This window comes from Vidua macroura, chromosome 3, assembly GCF_024509145.1.
Source record: "Vidua macroura isolate BioBank_ID:100142 chromosome 3, ASM2450914v1, whole genome shotgun sequence".
In the NCBI taxonomy this organism is placed as follows: Eukaryota; Metazoa; Chordata; class Aves; order Passeriformes; family Viduidae; genus Vidua; species Vidua macroura.
Genome location: NC_071573.1, coordinates 72,089,095 through 72,105,518, shown reverse-complemented (window position 1 = coordinate 72,105,518; position 16,424 = coordinate 72,089,095). Strand labels below are relative to the sequence as shown.

Sequence of the window (16,424 nt, the reverse complement as noted above, 5' to 3'; positions counted from 1 at the left end):
ATCCCTACAAACCCAAATCATTCATGATTCTTCTACTGACTCTTGATGTCAGAGGCCAAGGCTTAAATCAGCACCAAACTGTGCCATGCAATGATACCTCTACTTTAGAACCACTTTCCTGTGTGAAGATCAGTGACTAGGGGAGCCTGAGGAAGCATTGCCAACACGGTGCTGCTGCAGGCTGGCTGTACTCCACTGGCTCTTGCCCAGCATAGCCACTCTCACAGAAAGCAGTACTGAGGGAGAGGAATAAAATATGCTCCTCTGTGAAGATCTTGATAAAGATGACTTAGGCTGCACCTTCCATGAACTGCAAGTATTCTCTGAATACTTGCAGGGAAGATAAACAGCAAGCCTGAAGTTAAGAGTTAATCTGTCCTGGACTCAGCAAACATCACAGGAAGACTGTAGGTAGACAAAACGATTACAGAAAACCATCAAGCTGTCTTGTGCTTCCAAAGGTTAGTGATTGAACACCAAGGAAATTCTGCATGCAACAGTAAATAAATTGATGTACTTGGAGGAGTAACAAGAATGCACAGGGAATCACATCTTCTTTCAAGAAAAGTTTTTCATGACAGTGCAGAAGAGAGGCATCTTGTTCAGCAATCAAGAGGCACAAAGGCTCTTAAAGAAGAGCAGAGAAGAGCCCTAGACCACAGATACCACGAACTGTCAGAGGTTATCCTACTAAAAAAGTTACATTTCTATAAAAATGTCTGTCCAATCCTCTTGAATACTACAGTAAAAGCATAGGAATTAACTTCTTTCATTAAGGAGACAGGATGAACCTGCATTAGTTCTGAAACCCTGTTTTGGGAAATAAATAGTATTTGCTGGAGTAGGTAGACAGAGAGGTTTTCAACAGCAGGGCTTCACCTTTTTAAAAACCATTGCACAAGTGAAGAATTTGAGACATGATCAAGAATGCCCAATAGATTTTTGCCAGAGTTCACAAACATTCTCAGCTTTGTCTATCTTAAGTTAACTAGGGAACAATTATCTTCATTTCTCAAGAATGACACTATGCAGAGGAGTAAATGAATTTCACGACTGTGGTGCAAAGAATTGCTGTGACTCTGATGTACATAAAAGACTAGCAGGACATTAATTTCCAAGGCTTTTTCACTTTTAACACACACACAAAACTGAAAAAGGAAAAGGTTTACTACTCAGCCAACTGTTATGACTAATAAGCAGGATTTTAATAAAAGCATACCAAGAATGTGTTTGTAGAATGACCTTGTGAAGTAGATGTTCACCAGCTGCCTGTGATTCAGAGCCAGCCCCAGGATCTGGCCTGCAAAACGGAAGTAGTTCAAATGATCTGGATTTACAGAAGAGTTGCTGTTCGGCTGGAAAGTTGTTCCTATAAAACAAAAATATTATCATGTTCCATTAATTTTTTTTTAATGAATCTTTTACTTATCAAACACATTAAGCATCTGGAACACTGCAAGAGTTTTATCTTGGGGTTTTGAATGTCTGTTTGGGATTTTTGTTTATACAAAAAAGATGTCAGAAAGAAATGTCTTAGAATGTAATGACATCTTATTACAATGATACTGCTTAGCCACGCTCCAAAGCACTGCTCTAAAATAATTATAATGAACAAAAAGGTAATTACCAACTGCTAAATTTGGTCCTCCATCTTACTATATTGCTATATGCATGTTTTACTCACTCTAACGGGCTTTGCTTCTGTCAAATTGTGAACATGCTCAAAGGAAGGACAAGAATACTTCCTTTCATATGTCTCCAGCCAGATGCAGGCTAGCCTCCTTGGAGAAGACCACTTCAAAAGGCAGACCTGAACCTTTCCTTTTAGCTTGCATTAAATAATCTGTGCCTCCACACAGATTTTTTTTTTGCATTATAAAAATGCTTTTATAAAAAATGGTACCCTAAACTTAGGGGGAAAAAATAAAAAGAGAGGGCAGAGACATACCATCAGCTGACTGGGTAAACAAGGCATAATCTGGGTTAACTATTTCACTGGATAAGATATCAAACCATTCACGCACCACACCCTGTCCCTGCATGTCAAGAGAATAAAACATATTAATACACAAAACTTTCACTCAGTAGTTATGCTAAGTAAGCACATATTTCTTTTAAAGTAATTTTAAAGTAGGCCTTAGGTCAAAACCTCACTTATGAATGACAATTACTATTTCCTTATGAAAATGCCATAAAAGAAAACCATGCACTTTGACCCACCATGCCTTCTTCTCCATGAAATCTCACAGCAATCCCCTGCTTTAATTTTGCACAGTTTGCTTTAGACACAACTTCACAGCTACTCCTAAAAATAGAATCTAAACACAAAATACCAATTAATTTTTTCATTTTCATTCATTGTCTTTCAAAGACACACTAAGTGCATTTAGAACACAATACCTCTGTGAACCAAAAGTATGTCATTTTCATTGACAGGCCTGTGCACCATGTCTGAATCTGGCTGCCCGGCGTGCAGATGTTCATAGAACCATTCACAGCGATCTTTAAATGGCTACAAAACAAGGTGCAAACCATATTATGCACATGCATTCTCCTGAATAATTCCTCTCCCATAAACAAACAGTTATGCATAATTCTCAATTAATTTTTGAGATGTGCAGATTTACCCCAATATGCTATACAGTATTTTGGGAACAAGAAAGGACTAGATATGTGCTTGAGTGCTTGCAAAAAGACTGGACTACCAGCTATCCAGAAATAGCTAATTAAGTTTTCCACAGAAGAGAAAAACAGCACAAAACTTCTTACAGGTTAGAAGAGAGCATGAAGGAACTTAGATAAGAAATAAGTCACTGGCTTCTGTAAAACTACTGATAATCAACCACAGCTGAGCACAGAAGCACAAGCAATATGAACCAGCCCTATTTGCAGTAAGGTTCACCAGCAATGTAAAACAGCCCAAAGGAACCAGAAACCTTACAAAGCCATTGCTAGGTGAGAAGGTTCTAACTTGTTTGACTCAGTGTTTATACCAACATTTGCAGCTCTTTTGAGACAGATATGATACAAGCATGGTCTTTCTCATCCCCTGCAATACACAGCACATACATGAGTTGATCTAACGAACAGGGTATCAGTTCTCGGGGTCTCCTCATTATTCATAGGTAGTGAGTTTCGAAACACACATTTCAATGAAAGACTGAATAAACAGCACACCTACACCATGTCCCAAAAACAAAACTGGATTAATAAAAGCAATTTATCTTTAGAAATAAAAGTACAGTATGGTTCACAATTTAGGAAATAAAGCTGTTGGAACAGACAACAAGATGCCATGATGTTGCATTAAAGGAGCTGCCACTATGACCAAATCAAGTAATAATGATGTATTTATCCTCTGGTTTGTCTCAAAATATAAGTCATTTAGGGGAAAGTAAAGCATTTTAATCTATTAGATGTGCACAAGTATATTTACAAACAGAAATTTCACTCTTTAACTGAAAGCTGGAATTGTAAGACACATCCAATATTGGTTATCTCAAATGGACTCACCCATGTATTTTAGAGAATTATGAATACAGAAATACAGCTGCCATGTCTGTTTAACATGATCTTTCCACATTACAGATTCAGAAGCCACTGAGGCCATGTTTAGTTCTTTCATCCTCCCCAAACGGAAATTCTTTAAATATTATTTTTTTAAAAACACCCTTTGTATATTCACAGAAGTTGTAATTAAACACCTCCTGACATTTACCTGAGCTTTTATGATGTGCATAAATCTGGACATTAGTTCAGGACACTCCAGAAGAAAATGAAAGTGATCAAAAATTATTTTGGGATTTCTGAAAGAAAAATAGGTTAGAATCCTGTTAGAGATTTAATAATAATGCTTCACAATGCAAAAAGACTACATAAAGAAGAAGTGCAATTAATCATATAGACAAGTTTCAAGAGATTCTTCTATTTTATCACTTTTTCCTAACTCTTGTTTCCAAACAACTTATACCACTTCATCTGTTAAACATGAGAGGATTAGAAGCAGCTCCCCACACAGAAGGAAGGTTATAAACCTGGCAGTCCCAGAGAAACTCTGGAAACAGTCAACTGTACAAAGATGGTTTAGACTCTTAAGTTGTCACACATTTGAGGAAGAATGGAAGTTTTCATCTACCTTAAAATGGAAGGCCTTATTTGGAACAAATATAAGGAAAGAATCCATTCATCAAATTATTCTGTTGTTCTGTGAAATAGATTTTGTTCACAAATCTTACAAATAGATCACTTAAGTATGCAGAAAAGTTCATTTAAGTCTGAGCTCTGAATCATTAATCTACACTGTTGAGTTCAGCAAGACCATTAAATTGCATATTTTTCATATATCACAGCAACAATCTAAAAACACAACTCAGCAAGAAGAAAAAAATGAATTATTGCCAAGGAGGAACAGAGAGGTGGATTACAAAGTCCAAATTTGTTGAAGCTTACCGGTTAACAAAACACTTAAGGACATCATCATGTTTACAAACAAATTCTATAAAACGAGGTGACGTCATCCTGTTCAAAAATCATAAGATGTTTTTGGTTAGTGCAATTAAAACTAATTTGAATTACATAAATTGTTGGGGTTATTTTTAAATAAATACTACACAAATAGAAACTGATGCTGTTTAACTAGACATCATGAAACTAAATATTCAACAGCATTAAGATCTCATAACGAGAAACAGAAATTTCAGAATTCTAACAAAAAAGGCAAAAATGTCAATAACCAATCATCTTCCAGAATATCTACAGAGAACTATGCCCCAAACAAATATTACTGGCCAAATTGAAAGCTTTTATTCAACTCTGTTTGGCAGAGAAAGAAAAACTCTTATATGATTAGGAATAACCAAGAGCTGACATGTAGTAGGACCCTTGCTTCTAGTTTCCTCAGGGAGCTTTATTACCATCATACTTGCCTAATCTTCTAGTCATGAGGGCCCAAGTCATAAATATAATCCATAAGAATCTTGGACAGACTAGGACCTCAGTTACAAGTGGTCACACTTGTTTTCTTTTTAAACCAGACCTCAATGATATTATGCTTAACTAAGCTGAACTGCATGTTCCACACAAAACTACATGTCTGTCAACCTGAGACAGGATTCCAAGTGAGCATAACTTTGAGACTGAACTCTCCTTGTTATACATTATATAGTCAAATAAGTTTTGCCCCAGCCATCGTTTTCATACACAAAGATAACTCACTTGTTTTCCTCTTCTGAGCTTACAGCTCTTCTTGTTGGATAATCACATTAAATTCAGGGTTAATTTCACATTAAGAACCAACAGGAAATACAGCGAAGCTTCAAAATATCAGAATCCTACCAGTATACTACATGATTACAAAGACCCATTAGACACTCAATATGAAACGTGTCTCAGTGCAACTACATTCATAGGCAGCAGCACTATGGAAAACTTGCAGTGCTGTTTGCTGCCTTTAGAACCATTAAAAAAAAAAAACAAAACATTCAAATAACTGAACTAGTGAAAACACTAAAGAACATAGCCTTGACTGTCACTAATACAATGTGGTCAGTATCAACATTCTTCCAAGGAAGTATGTGTGGCTTTAAAATGGTAATAGTTTGGGTAAGAAAAATGAATTGCCTCCTTACCCCTGAGGCATCTGACAGGAGCAGCACATATAGAAGGCTTGAATGACAGCACTTAGCCTGTTTGCTGTCATGGAGATAACATCCTGACAATCAGCACAAGCTTCCTGCTTCCCAGCAACATCGTATGTTTTTAACTCTACAGCATCAGTGGACAGCTCTTTTCTTCCCTCAGCTCCTGCAGTGGCAAAAGAAGGCGCAGAAGTAGCATCTTGGTGATTTGGTCCTTTTTGCTTCAATAAAATAGAAGTAATGTTGGCAGAGTCCCTTTTGTTTTTCATCAGCTCTGTGGCTATCAGAACAAGCCATTCATCCAGAGAATGCCAGAGCAGTTCCAGTGGCTGCAATAAACACATGAAAAAACAGACAAAAAGAAACATGCTGACATGAGATAATATTAAAAATGTGATAATTGTCTTAAGGCAAATAAATATCATGCACATTTTAAAGCTTTAAATGATACTTTAGAGGTCAGGTTAGAGATAAGACGCCAATACTAATAAAAAATTCTGCACTTGTAGCCACACAGTACAAAGAGACAATTTCATATAGAAGGAAAATCAAGCAGCAGATGGAAGAAGGATAAACTCATTTAGAAAGAACTACAGAAGAACTATAGAACTGAACTATATGATAAAGTTTGGCTTCACACAGCACACTACTGCCTAACCACTGCAGCCAAGCAGGGAAACAGGAACACACAGGTTGAGTTTCTAGAGTAAGAGTGCCAGTTCTTTAGGAAGAACCTGGTCAAAGGAGCTTCCTCTACCAAGAAGATGGAGGAAATCCCAGACAACACCACACAGATTCAGGTTCATGTCTAGTAAGAATCTGTTTTATGCAAAATGTGAGCTCATACAGCTCATTTTGATAGTACCTCAGATGTTTCAGAGTAAGGGTCACTAACATCTAGCTTTACAAAATAGAAACTAGTATCAGCAGAATCCCATATCAAATTATAAGGCTATAAATTTTATTTTACTTTAACAAAGACACGCTTTTTTTACTATCACCCGCTAAAACTCAATATAATTGAAATCCAGTATGATTCCCTCATTACACATTTACTCTGAGCTGCAGGCCTACTATGGCGGAGGAAAAGGGACAAGACCTGTCACTTTCTTATGAGTATAAAAAAATCCACAAGGGCTAACTGTGTTTTCCCTTAATGGTGTTTTAAGGGCTTGTTTTACAAGCCCACAGTCTAGTGAGCATAAGGATATGAATCCAGCAAGAAGGTGATCAACTCAAGTACTTCATAGCATTCCAAAAGTAAGAATGAACTTCTAAATGGATTCCTTTTTCCATATATTACTGTTACATCAACATTTTTCACCAGTGAAAGTACTCAAAGACTTAGCAAACACTGAAAGCTAAATTCTCATATTCTCAGGTTCCTTTTGAAAATAAAGAGCTGCTCACAGCAGCTTAACATCTGTACACTATCTGGAGCCCTGTCAGTTGCACCTCATAACTGACATGTTCTCAATACACAATAATTTACTTATCAAAAGAGCTCGGCATTAAAAGATTCAGCTGAAATTCACAATTTAAAAATTTACTATTATGCTTCCATTTTTTCCCAATAGGAATCTGGGGGAAAGCCAGCCTGATAATACTAGTAGACTTTGCTCAACACTTTCTGTGTCACTCACTCAGTGCTTGTGCTCCTAGTGACCACACATTTCTCTAGGTGGTGACCTAAATACCTCCAGCACAGGTAGCATTTTCTAAATAAATGTCTGCCACACAGGATCAAGTTATCCTCCTTCCAAGACCCATTTGGCAGACTTTTAACACAAAACATAATGTTAAAAAAAACTTTTGAATGGAAACTAGGATTAATTGAATACACAGAAGAATTAAAATGCAGCTGTACTCTCAACCTATACCTCAGGAGAAACTAGGTAGTTATTTACTAGAATACTAAAAACTAGGTTTTTTTCCCCTCAAACTTTTAAATGTTTAGCTTGCCATATTCCACCATATTCCCCCAGTATCTTGTGTTTTATCTTTTATTTCCAACAGATTTAGCACACTTTTCAGAACTTTTCCACCCAATTTGTTTTTCCAAAGCTTGTTCTTCACAGCTTCTTACCATAAACTCATTTAAAAGTCTAGTGAAGCACAGTAGCTTTAACATTTCATTTTCTTTCCTTCTAGTCCAACTTCAAGATATAAAACACTTCTAAATATTGCCCATCACCTCTATATCCATGACTGTCAGCATTTTATGCTGTCATTCATGACCAGACCTTTTCAAGTAGCATATGGACATATTCAATCAAACCACTAGTAATGTTGTTTCAAACTACTAGTCAGCATTCTTCAGTTAATTCTTACCATGAACCTCATATTAAACAAAGAGCTCCAGTCAAACTTCAGTTGTCACGTTTCACAGTGCGGAAAAGTTTCTCTAGAATTATACAGCTGAATCTGATGGAGTACCAAGCTCTTACAGCTGCACACCTTACCTCCCAAATGCAAGAATTTACCTATGCAATGCCTTCCTCTTTACTCATCTAGAAAGCAATACCAGTAACCAAATCCATATTCAAACTGCAACACTGAAGCAAAAATCTTTTGTCAGATGTCAGATAACTTTTTAAGACACAGGGTGCAGGAGATCACTAATCGATGAAGTGACTTTGTCACAGCAGAGAAGTTACCTCAATTCTAGAAAAGAACAGTATCTGAAACAAGGAAAAAACATTAAGCACTTCCCAACCTTGTTCAATTACAGAGAAATTTTGCAGCAAGTTTTCCTAATATGCGATCACACTGAACAGCAATTGGAAGAGCAATACATGGAAAAGTAACAAGTGTAAACCTGGTCAAAATTACTACTCAAAGTTTCTCACTGGTAAGGTCTCATTTGAGTTAGCAGCTTGGGAGACAAATTTCAATGATTCTTTTGTATCTTTCAGGATCAGTACGAGAATGTGTTATCATTAGCTAGTGCTTCCACTTTAAAACATCTGGATATGCTGAATCACATACAGGGAATTCCACGAAAGCACTGATAGCCCTGTGATTTTCCTGACCTCATCAAGCATTAACATTCCTCTGTAGGCTCAGATCAAGAATACTCATAATTTTAATCCCTTCCCAGCTACATTACAGTGGCAACTCTTCAAAATATGTTCAATCAATACATTGATACAGAAAAATTTAATGAAGCATTACAAAAAGTCAGGTCTTTTTTATCTCCTCCCAAATGGTGTAAAAGACCACCAAAAGCACATTTTCAAAGAAAGGACAAAAAAGCAGAAGGAAAGGTAGGACTAAGAGAAACCTGGAAGTCATCCAATTCACTCAGCACTCTATCTAATCTCCCACTACCCAGTCTACTGTAAATTCAGGGAAGAACAGACTAAACCAACCACAACTGTAGATTCATTTAGCACTGCCAGACCTGTGTGCCCATTCCCAAACAACAGTAAGTTCTCATCAGCAGTTTTATATTTCTGAGTTTGAAATGTAAATCAATCTTTAAAATACCGTGGACACAACAGTGGTCCTACTGCAGGGTTACCTCACTCATAAAACTTCTAAATAAATTACAGTAATTGCAATTTTTAAATAATTTTTAAAACATCCTGAAATTTTTTTGTTAAGTAATGCAACAGTAGTATGCATTTTGTTTATTTATTAAAAACAGACATGTTGTTTTCACACAACTAAGAATTACTGACATTTTCTGGGACAACTGTGGCAGTTGTTTAATGTAAGTCTACTGCACAAGATTTAAATGCACAATAAATTAAGAAACAATTCTTTCATCATACAAAGTCATTTGGGCATGCAGATAAGTGATTTTATTAATATACCACTTCCTTTGCAAATTGCACTTGAATGTTTTTGTTTATTATACTGAGTTCTAAAATTATGTGGAGTTGAAAAGCAGGAAACCTTCCTTTTTTTCCTTTCTGGGCTTGGTAGCAGAGTACCTCAACGGAGACAGTTCTTGTATGAAGTGTGTTTAACATCTGCTTGTGATTTAATCTGGTATACTTGGAGCAATTTTCATTAAAACTGTTAGAAAGTGCTGCCTTTAATAAAATAATTCTTGTGATGTGGGTACGGCTTTGTTTTTTAAAAACAGAATTCTGGTTAAACCTACATTATTGTCCTATTATGATGAACAATTCCAAGGACAATTATTACACTGCACACTGCATAACATTTTGTACAGACTCATTACATTTGTTCAGACTCAAGCACTAGTTTTATATTCATTATATAAATCAGTTTGTCCTTAAAACTATTGTGCTACCAGAAGAACATTTGTGCTTGCATTTTTTTTGGTTTTGACAGTCTAATGCTTTTCTTCTTTCCAAGAGAAGAAATTTAAACAAAAACTGAGATAATTCACTAAATAAATTGGAATCAAGAGTATCATCTTCCATGATCTTATCAATATAGCTCTGTCTTAAAACCCCTTAGAAGTAACCTGATGAACATGTATCATCAAATAAGTGCAGCAATTTCAAAATACTGTTTTCACAACACAGTGCTGAAGAAACATAATAGAAAAAAAATCCTCAATTACTGGAATCTAAATTTCTTGGTATGAGCTGTGCTGTGTAAGAGTATGGAGTAAGATGGGAGAAGAAAGATTACCCTGCAGTTATTTCTTATTAGGTGCTCTGAAAAATACAGCAGTTGTATATCCAATGAAGACTGAGTGGCACACAGGAAACTGGGGCTTCTTTACAAAAAGGCAATCTTTGACTTTCTACAGAGGGATTTCTTAACAAATAAACATAAAAATACCAAACACCTTCATGAACTAAACCTCTAAATGGCAACCACCTAAAGCATGTGTTTAAAAGCAGCTATAAATCAGTAACCTTGCAAGGGTAGTAGTGAGCTGGTATGTTTCAAAGCACATAATAATAAAATCCAAAAACAACTTGGGAAAAGATTGCATGATCACAGTGAGAACAACAAGAGATCAAAAATTCAATTGTTTCCATTTGTCTTGTGAAACTGGATAAAGCTTATTGATCATCACTCCATCTGTGTATCTCAACTACCATTTTGAAATTACATTAATATAATCTATTATATTAATATCACCATATTTTGATATTACTATACTCTTAACAGAAATAAAAACAAAATGTACCAATGTCACCTGGGTAGCTAAACCTTCAACACCTAATAAACAATCTATTAAATAAGAAATAAACAGAAAACATAACATGAGATGTGCATCAGTGGCTAAATGAATTAATTCAGTGGGAAAAAATACAGGAGAAGGAGAGAGGTAGGTTTAACTTAAAAAGGGATAGGGACATCAACCAAACTTACTTCCTGTTCATGAGATGTCTGATTAATGAATGCATGCTTTGTGAAATTCATCTCTTTAACGTCTATCTTCCTAACAACATCATATACTTTTCTGACCTTGAACACCTGACTTCTTGGAGTTTTATTTCCATTGTAGCCCATGTCATTTCCATTACTGGGAGAGGATGGGCCAATGCGAAAGACATGGCAAAATATCCTCACGATCCTTAAGAGACTCTTCATTTGAGCTTCATAATTACTTGACAAGCTGGGGGAAAAAAATGGAATGTTTAAGTTTCTTTTCCTAGATGAAACAATTTAGTATAATAAGGAGTAAGCAATGTAATGGTAGGGTCTGATACATATGCTGAAAAAAAAACCCCTAAGTTTCAAACCCTAGAAAATTTTAACTTTCATTTCCTGCACCAGCCCCAAAAGTCAAATATAAGCATTATGATTTTACTAACATGTACAGGTAACTTTAACTAGAAGTAAGAACAGCAAATTCCAGATCTTTCAAAACACTTCCTTTTTTTTTTTTTAAATACACTTCTTATGAACCCCTGGGAGGAAATCCAACTTCCTAAGAATCTCAGTGCCTGAAGCAAATTGGGACATCCAGATGAAAATGTTTCTCAACCAAGAAAAGAGAGCATTCAACAGTAAAAGCCTACTGACTGATCAGATACGCTGCCATAGCCCATCCTCACCAGCTATTATTCTAGATGCCCACTAACTACCTCAACCAGACAAGGGATCAGGATGGTAAGGATGCCACTATTTCTACTCAAGAAAAAATGTAATCTAAAATATACTAAACAAAACCACCACTATGTTATTTATTTATCCAACAAATATACTAAAAGTTTTATGTCTCCTTAATTGAACTGGCAAACACTGAACTCTGTACCAAAACAGTGCAAAATATGAGATATTCATGACATTACGCACAAGCAGAACATTCTCCAAACTCTACTAGGTTTTCTTACTTAAACTCCAAGTAGTAAGAATTCTTCTGTCTTGAATGCATAACAAACTGCAAGAAATTAATTCTTTTCTATCAAAACCTACTAACTTATAAATATTATAGAAGTGAGCACATACTCAATTCTATCCTTAAAGTACTTGCAACTTAAAAGCATGCTTCCCAGCCAGAAGATCAGTAAACACCAGAAAACTGACATCTTATAGGGTGCTGTAAACATCTGTGGCAATTAATAATCTGTTAATACACAAACCTGAAACACAGTTAGTTGTAACAGCTAGCATAGCTTTATTATGATCTCATTCACCCTAAGTCATCAGCAAAATACCTATTTGCTTTCAGCACTACATTTTAATGACTGTGAGTTAACTTTTAAAAGCAATGTACTAAAAATTTTATCAAACTACCTTACAAAGTACAATTTTCTTGTGACAATTTATACTTTAGCCAGGTAAGTTTGCAGTAAGTCAATATAAGAAAAGAACAGAGAGAGCAAACGGTGCTACAGTAGGAATGTTAAGTTTTTAACCAGGTAAAGAAAATCCCCTGACTGGCCATCTACAATTGTGTTACCAGAAGCTCTTGTCACAGCTAAAAACTAGCATTTGTAAAATCTTTGCTTATATACCAAAAGAATCTATGAATACAAGAAGCTAACTCAAGAAGTTAACTCTTGAAAAGAGGAAAAAAAAAAAAAACTTGTAACATTTCAACTGAAGTTTAACATTTCAACTGAGGTCTCAGCAGTGGTGTTTTCCTGGTGAAATTTCCTTGTCTCCAGGATAAGGACACACATATGTAGAAAAAAACACAGAGGCCTTTTAATAGTTTACTGAAACTTCTACTGCCATGTTTGTAAACATTCAGCTAGGCCTAACCTGCATGAGCAAGACCAAATCATGTCACACGCCAATTATTTTCTTGGAAAAAGGGAATACTTGGTGAAGATAATACTATGTGAAACAGGGTCCTTGCTTGTACTCAAGGCCGAAGTCTTCAAGCAGAAGCTTAGTGGCATGCCTGGATACTTGCTAGAAGCATTACAAGAAACAATTTTAGAGACTTTTGAACTAAACAATAGACAAACCCAAAAGCAACAGTGTTGCATCCTGGGTTTGGGTTCAGATTAGGGGTTCTGTCATGTGCTAGCTACACTGTGTACCCCCATGCAACCCCGCGTTTCCTCCCCTGCGGTGGTCCACTCCAGGTTACTTACCATTGGAGCCCACTATGCAAGTCCTGCAACCACCCCCCTTGTCCACTCCTGAGAGTTCGGTGTCTGTTTCCCGGTTCCCACGTCCCCATTCACCCCGGAGCCCGGTCCACCCCCGTCGCGTTCCTGTTGGTCGCCGTGGTCCACGTCACCGCCACGGTGCCTGTCCCCACTGGGCGGGAGGGCTTCTATAAAATCCCGCGCCTCCCCGGTCCCAGCACCATTTTCATCCACGCGGGCGTGGGAGAGCGAGCCGCGGCTTCTCCATTGCGGCTCCCCGCAGCAAATAAAAGCGTTCCAGCCAACTGTACGGACGGAGTGGGCAATTCCTTCCCTCTTCGCCTTGTACCCTTGTGTGGGTGACAGAACCCAGCAAGCCCAAACCGCGCGCCGTGGAAGCGGTGCCCGGGAGTACGCGGCAGCCGCCGGTCCTGGACAGAAGCAGCGCCCGAGCCGGGCTCTGGAGCCGCCCAGGACTGGGGGAAAAACAACGTGAGGCCGTACAACAGGTTGTGGGTTAGTACCCAGGAAACAAAGAGATTATATTAGTTCAGCCATGCAAGAATATAATTACTGGAGGTTTTCATGTACAAAGTGCATTTTACACAATTTTTTTGGAAGAAGGAGAGAGAGGAAAGAGGCTCAAGCTCAAAGTATTCACCAAGTACTACCTTAATCCCCATTGTGTTTATAAGAAAGCAACTGAGAAATATTTCTTGAAGTAGAAATTCACTGCTTCTGCCAAGAAACCAAGCTGAAGAGAAGAGAAACACAGTTTTTGCGAAACTGCATCTGTGAAACTGTCTTGGAATTGTTTTCTTTTGCTATCACATTTCTATATTACAAAATACCAAAGAGAAGCTGGCCAGTAAGAGTCCACAGGACACTGCAAGTACTGGCATCGCTAGAAATGAGTCCTCATCCAATGCAATGCAACCCTTCAATCTTGTCTTCAGCCTCCACCAGTCCACCCATAAATGGCAATACAGGAGCACACAGAGGCTCAAACTCAAAGACAGTACAGCCACAGAGCTACTGCTCCTACAGCCAAACTGGGGGAGCGTTGCTCAAATCAGAAGAGCAGTAACAGTAACAAATCAAATCTAAACAACAATCAGTTTAATTTACCTCTGAAGACGTTGAAACAGAAGCAAACACTACCTCGTATGATGTAATCCAGCTAACACCACTTCCAATAATGTCCCTGTACAGAGCAAGTTTGAAACCCTTTCCTGCACTATGGTTTTACACCTGATCACAATGTATTTGTGGGAGATCTATTGGCTCTAAGGAAGTCTGGAGACAAAAAGGAATATGTTATAAGTTAAACTGTTACACACTGAAGCTCAGCAACAGCAGAAATTCTTAAAAAAAGTTATCTTTGCAGCAACAAAACTTCATTAATGTCTACACACTTTAACCTCAAAGTTTAAAGGGATTCAGACCTACACATTAATTCCTTAAATGAACACCCACCAGAATAAGATTTATTAATGGTGTAATGAATTTCCTACCATCATCCAGGAGTTCTGACCTCCTATCTACAAGCTCCATTTAAATGTAACATGACTAATGGAGAAGAAAAAAAAATAATCTAGGAGTAAGAATATACTATTTATTTTCCACCTCACTGATGGGCTCCTCAGACCCCAACCCAAATTAAAAAAAAGCTTCCCAAGTTATAATCCTCTACAACCTATGCTACAGAACACTCTCAAAGCTCTCTTTGCCAAAATACCGTCTAAAACATAATAAGGAACTTCACTCATGTTTTCAGACCCTTGACTCTTTCAGTAAAGACTTTCTAGTAAAGCATAAAGGTTACACCAAAATCTGTTCGCTACTGAAAACAGTAAAATGTTCCAACAAATTGCAGATGAAATATTTTGCACAAACTCAAACAGATGCCACAAAAATTAGGAAAGCATACCAGGTAAATATGCTTGCCTATGTCACGCATCTTCCTAAGTTACTGCTGCTTGTGCTGCTGAGACAACACACTGGCAGATGAAATTTTTTGTCTCATAATATATCAGTAGCCATGTAAGGCAACCAGAACCAGCAAACATGAGGTGTCTGAAGTAACAAAACTCTCCCCAAGCATACTAAGGAAGCTTGTAGAAAAGTAAAAATGTTGAAAGGAAAGAAAAAATGAGAAGGGTGAACAAAAAAAAAAGAATGATTTCATAGTTGTCAAAAAGCTTCCCTTCACTAGGGCTGACACAGCCAAAATAACCAAACAAAAAATACACTTCCCTGCAACAGAAGCTTATAGATACCAGCAGCTATACAAGGACACCAACTTTTTCTCTTGAAGTCTGTGAAGACAGTGATCTGAACAGACATTATCATATAAATCAGATTTGAGATCCATCTACTCCAGCATGTGCTGAGCATCAGATAGTTTGGACTATTAAAACACTTAAGTGGCACTAACTGTGGGGTAGTTTATCAACTTGTGACCTCACACTTACCTGAGCAATTTGTGACCATTTGTTGTAGCAACTTCAGCAAGACTTGTCAAGATTTTAAGATACTGGCTTTCGCTCTGCTGAGATAAGTGCTCCAGAACTTGCCGCAACTGAAGGATTAAAACAAAAGCAATTGCAGAGTGTCAAGGAACTTCAGTTCAACAAAAATTTATCAATTATGTAGAACACTATTACCCAAATATTAATATCTAGCAATAACAATGTATATCTATACTGTATATATAATGCCTATCTATACAATGTCTAACCTCAGTTAATGTTTCATTAGCATTTACAAAGATTACAAATGTGCAAAGGTACACATTGTATTGTTGATGAAGGTACTACAGGGTATTTAACTAATTATGGAATGTTACAAACCCTGAATGCTTAACCCTGTAGAACAACTTATGGCAATTGAAATACAAGTCCTGACTTGTAACACATACCCAGTTTCCTTATGTCATCACTTCCAGATAATATGAACTGGTCATTTCCCAAGACTAAACAGAAGAGCTCAGACTTGGCCATAGAAAATAATTTTCAATATATGATTACATTTCAGCAACGAAGTAGAACTATACCATGTATTAGCTAATATATTTTGTATACACTCTCATTAAGATCTTGTTTTTGCACACAGCTCCACCATTACTTAGACAGATGAAATTTTTTTCTCACTTATTTTCTTTACTTCTACAATATACAAAAGGTCTTTTTGTTCCATTGTTTTAGTTCTTTCACTTTTAATTTAAATCATCTATAATATCTTCTTTTGCATCTACCATACACTTTGAGAAATCTCAGCTGCTTCATTTCACTCTGTAAAACTCTGT

General features: G+C 36.9%; 1 protein-coding gene across 4 annotated transcripts in view; it reads right to left on the bottom strand.

The window, feature by feature from the left end:
• HACE1 (HECT domain and ankyrin repeat containing E3 ubiquitin protein ligase 1) overlaps positions 1-16,424 on the bottom strand; it is a 48,914-nt gene that overhangs the window by 16,155 nt on the left and 16,335 nt on the right. For 3 of the 4 annotated variants that reach the window (XM_053974050.1, XM_053974052.1, XM_053974053.1), the window contains 9 exons: positions 15,592-15,698; positions 10,941-11,187; positions 5,628-5,965; positions 4,450-4,518; positions 3,719-3,806; positions 2,401-2,512; positions 2,221-2,318; positions 1,949-2,036; positions 1,220-1,369 (listed from right to left, as the gene is read on the bottom strand). In XM_053974050.1, coding sequence (XP_053830025.1) covers positions 1,220-1,369; positions 1,949-2,036; positions 2,221-2,318; positions 2,401-2,512; positions 3,719-3,806; positions 4,450-4,518; positions 5,628-5,965; positions 10,941-11,187; positions 15,592-15,698 — 1,297 coding nt within the window. The remainder of the gene's footprint in view (positions 1-1,219; positions 1,370-1,948; positions 2,037-2,220; positions 2,319-2,400; positions 2,513-3,718; positions 3,807-4,449; positions 4,519-5,627; positions 5,966-10,940; positions 11,188-15,591; positions 15,699-16,424) is intronic. The other variant, XM_053974051.1, reaches the window with a different exon arrangement.